The following is a 17,330-nucleotide window of genomic DNA, read 5'->3' as shown; positions in this document are numbered from 1 at the left end:
ATAAGGAAATACTTGTCATAAACAGATTTAATCATTCAGGACTATTTTCCTGAGCCTGTGCTGCACTGTCCATATTGGAATTTAGATAGCCTTAGCATTTGTACCAATACAATTTGACTTTTTGATGTTATCTCATTTCCAATTTAAAGTTATGTATGCTGCAAAATAATGATGCATTCCTTTTACATAGAACTACAGAGAAACAGTAAGAGAATAACAGTGATGAAAGGTAGAAAAGTCAGTGTGTAGCCAGGCACATTTTGGGAATGAATACTGGAGACTTAGGGAAAATGTTCATCTGAGCCCAATTCTCTTTAATATTAAAAACAAAATCTTTGCTGGCTACTGATTCCTGAAGCTTTCTTATCACTTTTCTATGAGTATTTCTAAGCTAAGGCTGGCAGAGGCAGTTAGCAAATAAGAGTCCATGCGAACCTGGGTTCTAGCCAGGCAGACCAGGATTAAAATCTGATTTCATCTTATGCTGGTTAAGCAAGTAATTCAATCTCCCAGAGTCTCATTTTTCTTACTCATCTAATGGACATCATAATTCTCTTGCTGGCTTGTTGTGAGAAATTCAAGCAATGATCTATATTAAGCACCAAGAATAGCATCACATAAACTCGTTAAGTGGTGTATTTATACATAGGATATGTAGGATACAATCTGTTCCGTGATGAGTGGGTGGAGCGTGTGGGGTGGCCAGGGTGACAGACCACGGCAGCCAAGGCTGGGAGGAGTGATCTAGACCAGAGAAGCTGCTCCATTTCCTCCAAGAACCCCGGCCCCTCACACGCCCTTTGGATGCTGCTTCCTTGCATCCATTCTTAAAACATTCACATTTTTGGCATTGGGTGTTGCTGTTTTTATATCTGATCTGTCTTCAAAGAAGCAAAATTATACAGTGATTAAATCACTCATTTCACCCTGTCCCTCTGCCACTGTGTTGCAGGAAGGGGGCGCCCTTCCAGGGCATGAGAGTGGGCTCTTGTCTAAACACAGAAATGAACTGTCCCAGGAGACATGCGCTGACAAAGCAAGAGATCTTATTGGGAAGGGGCTCCCAGGTGGAGAGAAGCAGGGTCAGGGAACCCGGGAGACCTGCTCTGCTGCGTAGCTCGCGGTTTCTGGTTTATGGCAATGGGATTAGTTTCCAGGTTGTCTCTGGCCAGTTTTCTTGCTTGGCCCATATTTGGTCTGACTTAGGGTCCTTCCTGATGGTGCGTCTCTCAGCCAAGATGGAAATCGGTGCAAAGGATTCCTGGAGGTTTGTAGGACGTATTATGGGCCAGTGTCTCCTCCCTCCTTTTTGCCCCTCCCAAATTACCCTGGTTAGTGTTCTGTAGCCACAGCGTGTTCCTTATCAGGATACCTCCTGATGTGAAGCAACTCAGGAAAATGGTTTTCACTGTGCTTGGCCAAGGCAGGTGGTTTCTGTCAATGGTTCCCTAACAACTGTATATTCCTTGAACACGGAAATCTCTCTTGCCCTCTCTGAAACCCCCATACAACTCTCGTGAATGCACATGGTCATTCATTTATTTAATGGACATTTATTGAGCCCCCACTATGTGATAGTTCCTATATTAGATGCTGGGGATACAGCAGGGAAAAAATAGAAATTTCCCAGTGTTCTAGTGCTTTCATTCCAAGTAGGGAACCAGATATTAAAGAATTCACTATACATAGAAGCATATCATTTTTTTAAAGTCTTTATTGAATTTGTTACAATATTGCTTCTGTCTTACGTTTTGGTTCTTTGGCTGTGAGGTATGTGGGATTTTAGCTCCCCCACCAGGGATCAAAGCTGCACCCCCTGCACTGGAAGGCAAAGTCTTAACCACTGGACTTACAGGGAAGTCTGGCTATATATTAATTTTAATAGTAACACGTGCTTTGAAGAAGTACAATATTAACTCCTGCTATGAAGAGCTGGATCTGTTTTATCACTTAACATGTTTCTTAGCAGACTTTTCTGGATATGTCTATTTTTTCCTCAAATTTGTTTCCCATGTCAAGAAGAGAGACTGTTTGTTCTATAGGGTTTGTTTTAAAAGCAATACCTTAAGAGTCTCTTGGCTGGAAGGCACTGCAGTAATATCTGTATAGTAAGAAGTGGGAAGGATGCCCTACTTCAGCCATCAGTAATGCCAGATTTTAAAGAGAATTTTGGATTGTATTTGCCAGTTGCAAACTTCAACAAACTTTACTTTCTGGAATTGATTATTCAACAGAACAGTTTGTGTTCTTTAGTAAGAGAGACATCATTAAAACTCTATGCTTGTGAAGTGCTTCATGGTCTTAGGCAGACCCTAGGTGACCTTCTTATCTCTAGAAAACAGTAGTTGTAACTGGAGGCTAGACTCTCCCCTCCTCCCAGCCTTGACCTGTGTCAGTAATTCACTGAGGCCTATTTTTTGATGAGATGCTGTCACTTTCTATTCCATTGAGGATGGTTTCTATAGAAATTGTTCTAGATACATGTGCTCTGGGAGGCTATATGTAGTTACCAGCCAGATGACTGAAGCATGCTACTATAATGCATGGCTATTATGCTTTTTTTTAAGTAAAAATTATGTTTTCCATCAATATAAGAAATACTCTATAACACCAACAATTATTAATAAAACAAGGGAAAGAAAATGATTAAAGAAAAGTTCCCAATAAGACACAGAGAAAATAGCAAAATAATGGATTAATTTTATTGGTTCTCATGTTGTAAAATGACTCAAGGAAAAATTCAAATAGGGCAAAGGATAGGGGATAACATGTTTCCTCCCCAAATATGATCCTACCAATATGTCTAAATATTTCTTTCTGCTTGGGAGAGGGAATGAGAAAAAGGAAAGATCAGAGGGGAAAGGACAGAATGAGACTTCGAAAAAGAGCTCCCTGGTTGTTTGAATTCATGTGGAATAAACTTATGAACCATTGACAAAGGACAGAACATGGAGTTGAGTGTGGTCTCTAGGATTTGTTAAGGCTACCCTATTCAGTAGGGATTAGGAATTAAGATCTTTATGTATCTGTGGTGTATGCATATATGATATATATATTATATACATACATGTGTATATAGCAAAATAATGGATGTCATTGTTTCTCATGTTGTAAAATGACTCAAGGAAAATCATATACATATACAAGGTTGGCCAAAAGGTTCATTCCATAAGATGGTATGGAAAAACCTGAATGAACCTTTTGGTCAACCCAGTATATACATTTTTATATACACAAATCTTTGTTCCTGTTCCCTACTGAATAACATCAAAACACCTTAATTCAAGATCCCTGATGATCTACAAAGAAGACGAGAGATGAATCTGAACGTAGAAAGTAGAATAGTGGTTTCTTGGGGGTGGGGGGTGTGGGGAATGGGGAATTATTGCTCAATCAGAACAGAATGTCAGTTTGACAAAATGAAAAAAGTTCTGTGGATGATTAGTAATTATGGTTGCACAGTAATGTAAATGTCCTTAATGTGCTCACTGAACTGTACACTTTGTAAAGGTTAGAATGGTATATTAAAAAAAGGTCTCTGATGATCCACACTGAACCCATGTTTGTAGTCTTATTTGCCTTTATTCTGATGTACGCTATTTACCAGGCTTCCCTGGTGGCTCAAAGGGTAAAGAATCTGCTGCAGTGCAGGAGACCTGGGTTCCACTGAGTAACAATAGTACTCGTGGGAGTAACACACATTATTTCCCTGGCACAGAGCTTCACGTGCTGAATTTAATAAGTACTGTTCTCTGAACCCTGTGAAATAAGCACTATTCTGATCCACGTTTCACTGGTGGAGGACTGAGCCTTTGACAGGTCCTGTAACCACCCCACCCAAGGTCCTCCAGCCAGTAGGTTATCTGACGCCTCGGCCCCGTGTCTTGCAGCCCACCCTGCAGCTTTCCCTCAAAGCTCAGTTGGTAAAGAATCCATCGCAATGCAGGAGACCTGGTTCGATTCCTGTGTCCGACTCCTGGGTCGGGAAGCTCCCCTGAAGAAGGGATAGGCTACCCTCTCCAGTATTCTTTTGCTACCTTGGTGGCCCAGCTGATAAAGAATCTGCCTGCAATGTGGGAGACCTATGTTTGATCCCTGGGTTGGGAAGATCCCCTGGAGAAACGAACAGCTACCCACTCTAGTATTCTGACCTGGAGAATTCTAGGAACTGTGTAGTCTGTGGGGTCACAGAGAGTTGGACACGACTGAGCGACTTTCACTGCTGCTTACTGCTGGTCTGATGGGGGACTTTGCTCAAGCTTTTCTCTCTGCCTAAAATAAGGGTTAGAGGTCTCACTCCCCTACTCTGCTAAGTGAAAGTGAAAGTGTTAGTCACTCAGTCATATCCGACTCTTTGCAATCCCGTGGACTGTAGCCGTCCAGGCTCCTCTGTCCATGGAATTCTCCAGGCAAGAATGCTGGAGTGGGTTCCAATGCCCTCCTCCAGGAGATCTTCCTGACCCACGGATCAAACCTGGGTCTCTCTCAGTTGACCATCTGAGCCACCAGGAAAGCTCCAATTCTTCTAAGTCCAGCCTGAACATTTCTTTGTCCTTGAATTACTCACCCCAGATGACTGTGATCTCACCACCCCCCAAAAGTTCCTCTAAATCTTTGCTACTCATAGTGTCACAGACCAGTAGGTAGGCACCACTGGGAGCTCGTTGGAAATGTCCATTCTGGGGCCACACCTCAGATCTCCTCCGTCAGAAACTGCATTAAAAATATTATATGAAATATAACTGATTTACAATGTACAGCTTCTGCTGTACAACAAAGTGATTCAGTTACATGTATATATACATTCTTTTTCAGATTCTTTTCCATTGTGGCTTATCACAGGATATTTCAGTTCAGTCGCTCAGTCGTGTCCGACTCTTTGCAACCCCATGAATCACAGCACTCCAGGCCTCCCTGTCCATCACCAACTCCCGGAGTTCACTCAAACTCATGTCCATCGAGTCGGTGATGCCATCCAGCCATCTCATTCTCTGTCGTCCCCTTCTCCTCCTGCCCCTAATCAAGAAACTGCATTTCAACATGATCTTCAAGTGATTTATGTATCAACTTTGAGAACTGCAGTGTGGGAATTTTTCTTTTTCACTTTGCATCTCTCTATTCGTACACCTGTTTTATATTCTTTTTTTTTTTAAATAATTATCTTTTATTGGAGGCAAATTATTTTACAATATTATGTTGGTTGGTTTTGCCATGTATTGACATGAATTCACCCCGGGTTTACATAAGTTCCCCCTCCTGAATCCCCCTCCCACCTCCCTTCTCCCTTTATCCTCCCTCTGGGTCATCCCCGCACGCCAGCAATTGGACTGTAAGCTCTTTGAGGGCAAGAGGGCAGTATCGTCTCTTGAGTATCCATAAATATACTTTGCATAAAAAAAGGCACAATTTATTTTCTGATGTCATGCAGTTTTCACTTTAAACATTTAGATCGTTAAAGAAACTGTATGGTAATAAGCATAACTGTGTGTATGTGCAAATTGGTCAAATGTTGGACAAAAGATACAAAGAGACCAAAAAACCCAACTACCATTTCTGAAGAGCTGAGAGCAAAACACCTCGGTGTCAGGAGCAAAAATAGAGTACTGCACATACCTCCTGCAGCAACACCATCAGTTCAGTTCAGTGCAGTTCAGTTGTTCAGTCACGTCTGACTCTTTGTGACCCCATGAGTTGACTGCAGCACGCCAGGCCTCTCTGTCCATCACCAACTCCCAGAGTTTACTTAAACTCATGTCCATTGCATTGGTGATGCCATCCAACCATCTCATCCTCTGCCCCTTCTCCTCCCACCTTCAATCTTTCCCGACATCAAGGTCTTTACCAATGAGTCAGCTCTTCCCATCAGGTGGCCAAAGTATTGGAGTTTCAGCTTTAGCATCAGTCCTTCCAATGAACACCCAGGACTGATTTCCTTTAGAAGGGACTTGTTGGGTTTCCTTGCAGTCCAAGAGACTCTTAAAGAGTCTTCTCCAACACCACAGTTCAAAAGCATCAATTCTTTGGCAGTCAGCTTTCTTCACAGTCCAACTCTCACATCCACACATGACCACTGGAAAAACCGTAGCCTTGACTAGATGGACCTTTGTTGGACCTTTTGAGGGAGGTCGCCATCATCTTCATTGCCTCCACCATAGTCTGGCCTCGGGTCAAACAACAGGAAAGGAACACAGCCCCACCCATCAACAGGAAATTGGATTAAAGATTTACTGAGCATGGGTCCGCCCATCAGAACAAGACCCAGTTTCCCCCAGTCAGTCTCTCCCATCAGGAAGCTTCCATAGGCCTCTTATCCTTATCCATCAGAGGGCAGACAGATTGAAAGCCACAATCACAGAAAACTAACCAATCTGATCACAAGGATCACAGCCTTGTCTAACTCAATGAAACTATGAGCCATGCCATGTAGGGCCACCCAAGATGGATGGGTCATGGTGGAGAGTTCTGACAAAATGAGGTCTACTGGAGAAGGGAATGGCAAACCACGTTAGTATTCTTGCCTTCAAAACCCCATCAACAGTATGAAAAGGCAACACCATCAGAGGGGTGGGCAAGCCACCTCAGCCAGCTCTCTGACCAATCCCTGGACACACCCGTACCCTCTCCCACTGTGAGGAACGCTCACCCCTCCTCAGGGAGAGAGCAAACATGGGAACTTGTCGTTTGCTCTCCTCCCCACTGCTGCAGCAGGGGCCCTGATAAAGCCTTGCCTGAAAACAAAGTACTAGGTTATTTGGAGTAGTCTTCCCCAGTGTGGTAACAGCCATCACTTGCGGCAATTGTTTTACTTGTAGTGTTTCCACAAATTCGGGCTTCTGATAAGCAGGGAAAATGTTAAGTGGTATAATCTAGGTCCCTAAAATAACTCCTTCATTCCTTCCCAGAGCTTTTGGTCTATAACCAGCTCTTGCAGCAGAACGACTTTCATCGCCAAAGCACAAATACAGATATTACAGATTTGGAGAAAAATCAATACTCAGAAAACAGAAGTACAAAAACGGAAAACGCCAGTCAATTCCACGTGTAAAGTTTTGAAGTTTCTGCAGTTGGGACACTCACTGTCTTCCAGGAACCTTGGAATGTTGTTTTGACAGATTTTTGATTCCAAGCTCTATTTGAGAGCAAATTTGGTTAATAGCAAGACTTCAGTCACTACTGATGCTGGTGTAGCATTGCTCACTACGTCCATGCCAAGGACCAGGAATTAAAGCTTCGGATTTTATGAAGGAATCGCTGTGTGTTTTCTCGTTCTTTATTTAGACCCAGTGTTTGCATGTATTTGTGCCTCTAAATGTTCTCAGCAAGTGTGACCAACTGATTGCTGAGATTGTCAGCTGTGCGGGCCCTTCAATCAGCTTCTTGTTGCTGTACAATCTGGCTCCTCTGTTCTTTTTGCAGAATGTTTAATTGGACTATGTGCATGAAAAGAAAAGGGAAATGCATATAGGTGGCAATTCTTTTTTTTTTTTACTTCTACTGGCTCCATTTCAGCAGTCAATCTGACCTCTCCTGAAGTTCCAAATCTAAAAACTGTCTGAACATGAATCTGCTCTTTGGAGCTGACAAAAATTCTTCTGTTCAGGGAGGAGTCCACATTACCTCTTTTTAGAATTCTTTTCTCCCCGCGAGTGTGTGTGTGTTGTTTCAGGGAGCGGCTCCCTTCCCACCTCACTCATTGGTTTGCTCACTCCCTTATGGGATGAATCAATGCTTCCAGAAACCCAGGGGCTTCCGAGGGACTGCGGGAACAATTACTTCCAAATGAACTCGTGCGTCTTAGCAGGGAGCGTGCAGACCACACCCCAGGTAAAAGGAAGGCTTTCCTTCCTGCTTTCGAGAACTTTGAAAGGCTGTGCACTGTGGTGTTTGCTGCAAGAGGGTTTGTGAGAGAGATGCCCGGGTGTAGATAAATTTGACTATGTCAAGATGAAATGTTATAGGCAGTTAGTGCAAAGGATGAGCAGATAGAGCAAAACTGCTTACTGGCAGCTGAAGAAGATGCTGAGGATGGTCCTTGGTGCAGCATGAGCGCTGACACCCTGTCTTCTCTCTTCTCAACAAGAGGCTAGTGGCCATCTGTGAGTGTGGGTGTCGACATCAGAAGAAGAGAATGTGTGGGGAAAGAGAAGGAAGGAAGGCATTGCTACTGGAAACTGAGCAAAGAAACAGCCTGCATGGCACGAGGGAAAACAGTTTCTTAAATTATTAGTCGGCTGGCCGGTGAGAAAGTGACAATCTCAGAGTTTCAAGTGCTTGAAACCATAGTTAGGAAAAGCTTTTTATCGTTTCAGCTCTAATTTCTATTATTAAACTAGTTTCCCAAGGATAAGAACTGAGATATGTTTTTAAACAATGCTGACAAAGGAAAGTGTTAATTGGCATTTAACCAGTGCAATGATATTAACATGCATCTGTTTCTGCTTTGTGTGGAAAATGATTTTTCATCACCATAGCGATTCATTTCTGGGCTTTTTGGAACTTGGCCACGGTATGCAGTAAACAGCAAAATTTTTCTTTTTCTTTCCTGAATAAGGGATTCAGCAGTCAACCAGCCTATTGTATAGCGTAGCTAGTGTAATTTCAAATCCTTTCCAACTAAATTCTGTGCAAAAACTCTGTGCATACTTGGTAGGATAAGAAGATGGTACGAAAATGTGATGAAAAGAGCCACATGCCAACATTGTACTCTCAGCTTAAAAGCAAATACCAAACCATTGCCCCTTTTGGAGGTTGATCTGAGGTTATATGTGTGGACAGGAATTTATCTGTGATCTTCTGACAGTAACCTAGGAAGATGAATAAGCCTTTAGTACTATTGGATTCCATTTTTAATGTTATTCTTGATGATATTATGTATTGGTTCAACTAAAAATTCTCAAAAAATGTTCTCTTTACCTGGTGAAGAAATTTTATGTAGGCTATGGCTATTTGTAGGAAAATACAGCAGTAAAGTAGAAGGAAACAATTTTATTTATTTTCAGTTGCTTTCACTGTCAGCATATGGTTACTTTTAGAAATTCCTTTGAGGACATCTTTCTAAAAGCACACCTTATTCATTGAAGCATCCATGTTTATTGTACTACATTTCCATTTTATTCACTAAAATTGTAGCTATTAACCTTCGAAAAGTCAATAGTTTACAATGCATCAATAGTGACGTTCTATTTGTATTTTGGGAACTTATGTAGCAAGCCTTTTGGGGAAGTAACTTTTTGTCATTGTATGTGCTTTAGAAAGTAAAACTACTTATCATTAATAAAGGTGATACATATTTTGTAACCACAGGGAAGTGAATTGAAGTCTTTCGTACATTAGTGTTTAAATTTGATCTAGAGAGAACCTAAGGTAGACCTGTAATCATTCTGTGGGGAGATGAGGACAGGCCTACAGAGCCCGAGGACAGAGTCAGTTTCACCTCTTCTTTGACTTTTAAAGGACTATCTTTATTTCTTACCCAAATGAAATTCTGTGATGAATTATCTGAGCTACCCTCAGTGATTTCCTTGCTAAAAGCTCTCTCCATCTGTCATGATATTGATGAGATTAGTCATGTAAAGAAACCTTCCTAGAAAAGATATCCCTCTGGAAAGTGTCTTGTACTGTGTGTCGCTGATAAAGGCTACTGGACTCCCTGACTCTCATGAAGGGTCTCATGTCTCTTCCTACCAAGGGAAGCATTGCTTTATTATTTTCCAAGTGATAAGCTACAAACTGTGAACTGTGACCTGACTGCCATGGGGGAATAATGACAATTATTTTGAAAGGCAGAAAATAATAGTGAAAAATGAAAGTTGGCTCAGAAGGATTTGCTGTGTAATTTTTGTGCCCTGAGGAATATGCATTGTTTCTAGAAGGCTCAGCTGTCTTAGTTTTCTGGTTTGCTGTTCATTCGCTCAGTTGTGTCCGACTCTTTCTGACCCCCTGGACTGCAGCACGCCAGGCTGCCTTGTTCTTCACTACCTCCCGAAGTTTGCTCAAACTCATGTCCACTGAGTCAGTGATGCCATCCAGCCATCTCACCCTCTGTTGCCCCCTTCTCTTGCCCTCAGTCTTTCCAGCCTCAGGGTCTTTTCCAGTGAGTTGGCTCTTTGCATCAGGTGCTTCAGCTTCGGCATCAGTCCTTCCAGTGAATATTCAGCGTTGGTTCCCTTTAGGATTGACTGGTTGGATCTCCTTGCTGTCCAAGGGACTCTCAAGAGTCTTCTCCAGCACCACAGTTTGAAAGCATCAATTCTTTGGCTCTCAGCTTTCTTTATAGTCCAACTTTCACATCCACTGGAAAAACCATAGCTTTGACTAAATGGACTTTTGTGGATAATGTGATGTCTCTGCTTTTTAATACGCTGTCTAGCTTTATCATAGCTTTCCTTCTAAGGAGCAAGTGTCTTTTAATTTCATGGCTGCAGTCACTGTCTGCAGTGATTTTGGAGCCCAGGAAAATGGTTACCAGAAAGTTATATCCTGCAGTAAGTGGTCCAGAGTTAGTTCGTTGGACCATCTATGACTTGGTGAAATCTCCTGCAAGGATATCTAGTTCTCTTTATTTGATTTTGTGTTCACACACAAAAAATATGATTAACAATCTCCTGTCCCAAGTGTCACCTGTTTCTGGCGACCCTTGACCCTGGCCTCATGCAGTGTTGCCATACTGTCTTCTCCAGCCCAGCCTTGCAGTCCCAGTGTGGCTTCTGTTGTCACAATTACAGTCTTGTTGGCATTCTTGTCTCCCAGTTCCTTGACCTTCACAGGCTCAGTGCTCTTCCTGTTTTTTCGTCTCAAATACTCAGGCTCAACTCCATTGATTTATTATTTTCTGATGATAAACTATAACCTGGGAATTGTGACCTGAATGCTATGGAGGAATAATGACAGTTATTTTGAAAGGCAGAAAATAATATTGAAAAATGATAGTTGGCTCACAAGGGTTGGTCTGCATATTTTTTATTCCTTAAGGAATGTGCCTTGTTTCTAGAAACCCTAACCCAACTGTACCTGGTTATAAGCCTAGAACTTATAATCAGCTGGAGTTACCATACTACTGAATCTCAAGCTCTCGCTTGCATCCTATACTGGGACCCCGTACCAGTCTCCCCAACACCTACCATGCTTTCAAATCTGATTTCTCAGCCATAGAGCCTGCTAGTCTCTTAGAGTGAGGTCCCCCTTCTTCCCTGGCTGACCCTTTGCTTTTCTCTCATCGGTGCCCTCAATTTCCTGACGCACACAACATTCTTCTGCCAGAACCAAGTCTGAACATCAGCTCTATAAATGCTGCAATTCACTTTCTCTGTTCCTGTGATAGGCAGTTGAGCATCGCTGGAGAGATTAGCCAACAACCAAGCAAACTGCTTTCATGACAAATTCTTGGATTTACATTTGGGCTGGACTCTCATAATAGCCTGTCGATCCTTTTATTATTTATGGTCTGGCCTCTTTCTTATTGCTGTCAATGATGTTCCAGGCTTATTTTTCTCTTAAAATCCAGTGTCACCTTTACTAGTTCTTCTTCAGCTACTGGACCACTGCAGAGAAGAGCCTGGATGCTTCAACCTTGGACCTCTTTTTTCCTGTTGGTGCCTGCATCCCTGGTGATCTCATTTGGTCTCATGGTTTTCAAAGCCATGTATAGGTTATATAAAACCCTAATAATTTTATCTCCAGCACAGACTCTGTTCTGAACTTTGCTTCTCCTATCCCCACATTTCCTCTTGGATGTATTTTTGTCATATCTAATTTGATCTTTATTCTCAAACCAGTTCCACCTCTTGTTTTCCTCACTTCTATGAAGACTTCTCATATTTTTCAGTTATTCAGGTCAAAAACTTCGTATGTCTTGACTCTTGTCTGACTCTTGCATCTCACATCTAATTTTTCAGCATATTCTAAGTTCTTCCTTTAAATTATAGCCAACCCAAGTTTTACCTATCATTTTTTCTCCTGTGGATTATTATAGCAGTCTTCATAGCACTTAGCTAAATTGAAAAGTCTACCTTTTTCTTATTTATTTTGCTTCCTGTCTCCCTCCCACTAGAATGGGTAGAGGTTTTGTTCATATTGCCAAGCCCTAAAATAAAGCCTAGCACCTGGTGGGCATTTAATAAGATCTTGTTAAGTAAATGAAAGTATTACAGAAGGAAATATAATCAAGTGAGGTTTGGTTTTAGTAGGAGTGGAGTAGAAGGACTGATGGTCCCATAAAAGGACAGAGATGTAGGTGGGTGACTAGAAGCTTTGATGAGGGGGTTGGAGGTTCTCTTCTGTTTGCCTCAGTTTTCTCAGTGAAATGGGGAACAAAGTTTCTAGCTCAGAGTGAGAAGGGGCAGAAGATGCAGGTGTTCGCAGAAAGCAGAGATGTGAGCTTTCTGTGTGCGTGGGAGAGTCAGTAGGCTCTGGCTCTGTCAAGGTATCGTATGATTCCACAGGTACATATGCATATCTGATATTTGTTTTTCTCTGCCAGATAGAGGAAGGCAGGGCAGGAAACAGAGACGCAGATGTAGAGATGGACATACGCATATGGAGGGGGAAGAGTCGGTGAGATGAATTGGGAGATTAGGATTGTCAGATACACACTGCGTGCATGTGTGCCCAGTTGTGTCTGACTCTTTGTGACCCATGGGCTGGAGCCCGCCAGGCTCCTCTCTCCAAGGGATTTCCAGGCAAGAATACTGGAGTGGGTTGCCATTTCCTCCTCCAGGGGATCTTCCTGACCCAGGGATCAAACCCATGTCTCCTGCATCTGCTGCATTGGCAGGTGAGTTTTTTACCACCAAGCCACCTGGGAAGCCCACATATATACGCTACACTGTGTAACAGAGATAGCTAGCAGGGACGTGCTGTAAAGCACAGGAAGCTCAGCTGGGTGCTCTGTGATGACCGAGAGGAGTGGGGTCGGGGGCGGAGTGTGAGGGCGGTCAGAGAGGGAGGGGATATATGTATGCATGTAGCTGATTCACTTCATTGTACAGTAGAAACTGACATGACATTGTAAAACAATCATAGTCTAATAAAAATATAGTATGATTATAGAGTAGTGTGAAAGGACCTACTTGAGGCTCAGAGCCATGAATCTTAAGTGAAACCAGCAGGCGTGGTCCTGTAACTTTTTCTCCAGCCGCATTTACCTCTGTGGTGCCAGAGTAGAGTTGGTAGGGGTTAGATTCAATGAGCACCATGATTTACCTAAAGGGGATGATGACGTGAGAGAAGGCAAGGCACTGGAGGAGTGTCCACAGGAGTAGTTGTATCAGACATTGAAACTGGCTAAAAAAAGGAATCTGGGAAAACCTACTGCTGGAAGGATCGGTAGACTTCCATTTTGATGGGTTCCCAGAAATGCCCGAGTTAGAGAACCAGAGGAATGATGTGGAAAGAAAAGAAGTGTTGGTCAGAGAAGGAAAACACTCCAGAATTATGGAAGGGTTGTGGCTGTTGGTTGTTGCCAGGGATGTGAAGGGCAAGGACGCTTAGAGGTCAGTGACATATGCTACTGGAAAAATTACCCGTGGGATATACTGTTAGAAGGAGTGGAATTAACCCCAGAACTGAATCTTCAAAGAAAGAAGGGGTTGGCTTGGTTGTGGGCAGATGACTGCAAGAAGGAGAGGTGGGCAGTGAAGGGCGTTCACTGGTGCACGGCAGGAGCTTCAGACTTGGAGGTTTGTAGGGGTGAGGGGAGAAGAAGAATGGCCTGGAAGCTGTAAAGAGAACAAGGAGGGCACTTATCCTATTCTAGACCTAGTGTGAGAGGGGACGGTCCCCGAGAACTTCCTGGGAAGCAGAGTCCTTCAGGATGTGCAGGGCTGTGTGACGACTGCCTGAATTCCAGACAGTGAAGGATGAGAAGTTTCCAAGAGCTGGATAAATGTATGTTTCGGAAACTCTGCCTGTGTACACTGGTGCTGAATAGAAATGTAGAGACAGGGTTTTGGTGAAGAAGAAAGTGTAGCTTTTATGCTTTGTCAGGCCAAGGGAGCCACAGCGGACCAGTGCCCGCACAGTTGTGCGTCCCTCCCTGGAGAGGGACACGAGGAGTTGGTGTTCAAGGAGCAGGGGGTGGTCAGCTCGTGGACATTCTTCTGATCGGTTGGTGGTGAGATAATCTGGAGTCCACATCATTCACCTTCTGGTTCCAGCCGGTCTGGGGTCTATGTGCTTGTGGGAAGTATACAATTAACTTCTACCACCTGGTGAGGGTTTCAGTATCTGCAAAACAGCTCAAAGAACATGGCTCAGAATATTATCTATCGTCCTTGAGGAAGAACTAAATGTCTTTGACTTTGTTTAGTGGCTAAGCTATTATTATTTTGTCTTGCTTGACTGTTTTCCTTTTTTATAGTTTCTCTGATTATTTATTCTTTGACTAAAGTTTTTATACAGACAAAAGGCAAGTGGAGGGCATGAGTGGGGGTCTATTCTGGGAAGGCCTCAGAGGGTCGTGCTCAGTTACAAGTACAAGAAAGGAACAAAACTAGGGCTGTACATCGCACACAGGGATACCAGGATGGCTGGGGTTTCTTGAGGGGCTGATGTGATCAGGGTTATGTTGAGATAAGGCGTGGTGGCGTGGCTAGAAGGGAGAGGAGCATGGGAGGTCCTGCTGGGACCATTGCATTTCTTATAATGAGCAGGGAGCTGGCGACATGGCAGTGTCACCTTGACTAGATGGGGCTGATTGCATCACAAATGTGGTTTACATGCAAAATGATTCCTGTCACTTTCCAGCTTCTCCCAGTGCCCCACAGTGGGATCTTTTCTGTATCTTCATTCATTTTCTCTGTTCACAGAGGAGGCTATATTCTTTCTGTTGTTTACTTTTATTTATTTATATTTTGGCCTCACTGTGTGGCATGCGGGATCTTAATTGATCTACCAGGAATTGAACCTGTGTCCCCTGCAATGGTAGGGCAGAGTATTAACCTCTGGGCCACCAGAGAAGTCCCTGTTCCTTTGGTTTTTTCCTGCCTGTGTCCTTCAGGACCTAGTTTCACTTTCCTTCTTACTGGCTTCTTCCCCAAGTCTACAGATGTCTTCATGTCTGTCCCGTTGTAGACCAACAGAGGCATCTCTTTGACCCGACTTTCCTCTCTAACTTCTGTCATCTCTCTTCCTACTTCTCATCCAACTTCTTGAAAGAGAAATCTCCAACGTCATCTTCTCTTGCCATCTTTCTATCAGTCCTCCATCTACCACTCTTGGATTTCTGTCCTGATCGCCAGACTTGGGTCTTTTAAGATTCTCAGTGTGGGAGAGCCTTCTCTTCCTCTCCACCAGGACTTAAATTCAAGGTGCTGCCTTTTATGGAGCTTCCCAGACTGGGCAGGCACTCAGCCATCATTGCTTTTCCCTTCCTATTCTGTGCACACCATTTTCCTACTTGTGAGAGATCTATTAACTGTTCCCTGCTTGCTGTTGTGTCTCTAGCTTCTGAGAGCCTGCCACATGGCAAAAACTTAACAAAATAATTTTTGAATGAATAAAGGATGAATGAGAGAGAAGGTATATCCTTGAGAAGAGGCATTGGTATATTGATAGCCAGGAAAGTACATTTTCAATTTTCCATTCAAATTTTAGCCTACTCATTAATGATGCATGTCCACGGTTTCACATGTGGTTGGTGATTATGAGCCAACTTGAACCTACTAACCCAGGGTTAAATGGATGAAAGTCCTTGACCTCTGTGGGGTCGTCACAAGCACAGCATCTGGTCTGTGTTAAAATTGACTTTTATCCTTGTTGAGTTCAGTTCAGTCTCTCAGTCATGTCCGACTCTTTGCGACCCCATGATCGCAGCACACCAGGCCTCCCTGTCCATCACCAACTCCTGGAGTCCACCCAAACCCATGTGCATTGAGTCAGTGATGCCATCCAACCGTCTCATCCTCTGTCGTCCCCTTCTCCTCCTGCCCTCAATCTTTCCCTGCATCAGGGTCTTTGCAAATGAGTCAGCTCTTCACATCAGGTGGCCAAAGTATTGGAGTTTCAGCTTGAACATCAGTTCTTCCAATGAACACCCAGGGCTGATCTCCTTTAGGATGGACTGGTTGGATCTCCTTGCAGTCTAAGGGACTCTCAAGAGTCTTCTCCAATACCACAGTTCAAAAGCATCAATTCTTTGGCACTCAGCTTTCTTTACAGTCCAACTCTCACATCCATACATGACCACTGGAAAAACCATAGCCTTGATTAGATGGACCTTTGTTGACAAAGTGATGTCTCTGCTTTTTAATATGCTGTTTAGGTTGGTCATAACTTTCCTTCCAAGGAGTATGCATCTTTTAATGTCAGGACTTGAGCTGCTGTCTTTTAATTTCAGGTTGAGCTGCTGGAATGCTACATGTTTATCCATATTAACGTGTAGCATTCCAGCAGCTCAACTTGTCAACCTACTTTTCTATTGCCATGTCCTACAGTAAGATTTTCCTGGGGCTTTATTTCATTCACTGATAAATATTTTCATTAAAAAAGGATCAGATACACTATGAATGCATTAATAGCTGTTCTCTTTGGCAATCATACATGTGATCACAGGACAATAGGCAGTTTATCAAAATAAACAAGAAAATACCATAATATGTAGGAAGTAAAGTCAAGATAAACCTTTGATAAGACTGAAAGTCTAATTTATTACATGTCTCATAGGTCTCTTCTGGTGATTCTGAAGCCAAACCTCTGATCTTCACATTTGTCCCCACTGTCAGAAGACTACCAGCCCACTCCCAGTTGGGTGACACCTCTAAATACGTTGTTAAAATTCCTGAGGAACCAAGCGATAAGACTCCAGAAACTGTAAATAGGGTAGGATTATTTTTATTATTTCTATGTCAGGTAATTAACATTAAAGTGTCCATAATAACATGCAAATCTGTATGAATGTTTATTCTCTCTACCTAAAGTGAGGTAACTGGGAAATCTAAGCGTGGCTAAAAATATAATTATGTAATAGGTACTTTAGTGCTATAAAATCTCAGGTCTTCTACAATAAGTTATTCTCAACCCTTTTGACTTGACACCCTGTTGTTTGTTGTTCATGTGATATATTATGCCTCATGGCACCTCCCCTCCCAGATGTACCTTAAAATAAAAATACAGAATTTTTTGCAAAGTTTAAATTTATCTTTGAAGGCTATTAGATAAAGAATGAGGTGCTATTTTATGTGTAATAGATTAACAATGTTAAAAATATAATATTAGATGTTTAGGGCACTTGTATACCTATTGTCATGCTCACACTTTGCTGTTAGTTTTGTGAATTTGTACAGTTTTGGTTGGAAAACCCTTATCCACATCATACAACTTTTCATAAGGCTTCA

At 42.7% G+C, this 17,330-nt stretch overlaps 1 protein-coding gene across 14 annotated transcripts in view; it reads left to right on the top strand.

Moving 5' to 3' along the window:
- The window catches only part of MLIP (muscular LMNA interacting protein), a 301,520-nt gene that overhangs the window by 125,936 nt on the left and 158,254 nt on the right, over positions 1 to 17,330 (top strand). For 13 of the 14 annotated variants that reach the window (XM_055406489.2, XM_055406483.2, XM_055406481.2 and 10 more), the window contains exon 2: positions 16,660 to 16,815. The exons of the other annotated variant lie outside the window; for it this stretch is intronic. In XM_055406489.2, coding sequence (XP_055262464.2) covers positions 16,660 to 16,815 — 156 coding nt within the window. The remainder of the gene's footprint in view (positions 1 to 16,659; positions 16,816 to 17,330) is intronic. 14 annotated transcript variants of the gene reach the window in all.

Source organism: Moschus berezovskii, chromosome 23 (assembly GCF_049115385.1).
Source record: "Moschus berezovskii isolate FMDL1 chromosome 23, NW_MosBer_1.0, whole genome shotgun sequence".
NCBI lineage: Eukaryota > Metazoa > Chordata > Mammalia > Artiodactyla > Moschidae > Moschus > Moschus berezovskii.
The sequence above is the reverse complement of the archived record's forward strand: the minus strand, read 5'-3'. Positions and strand labels throughout refer to the sequence as shown.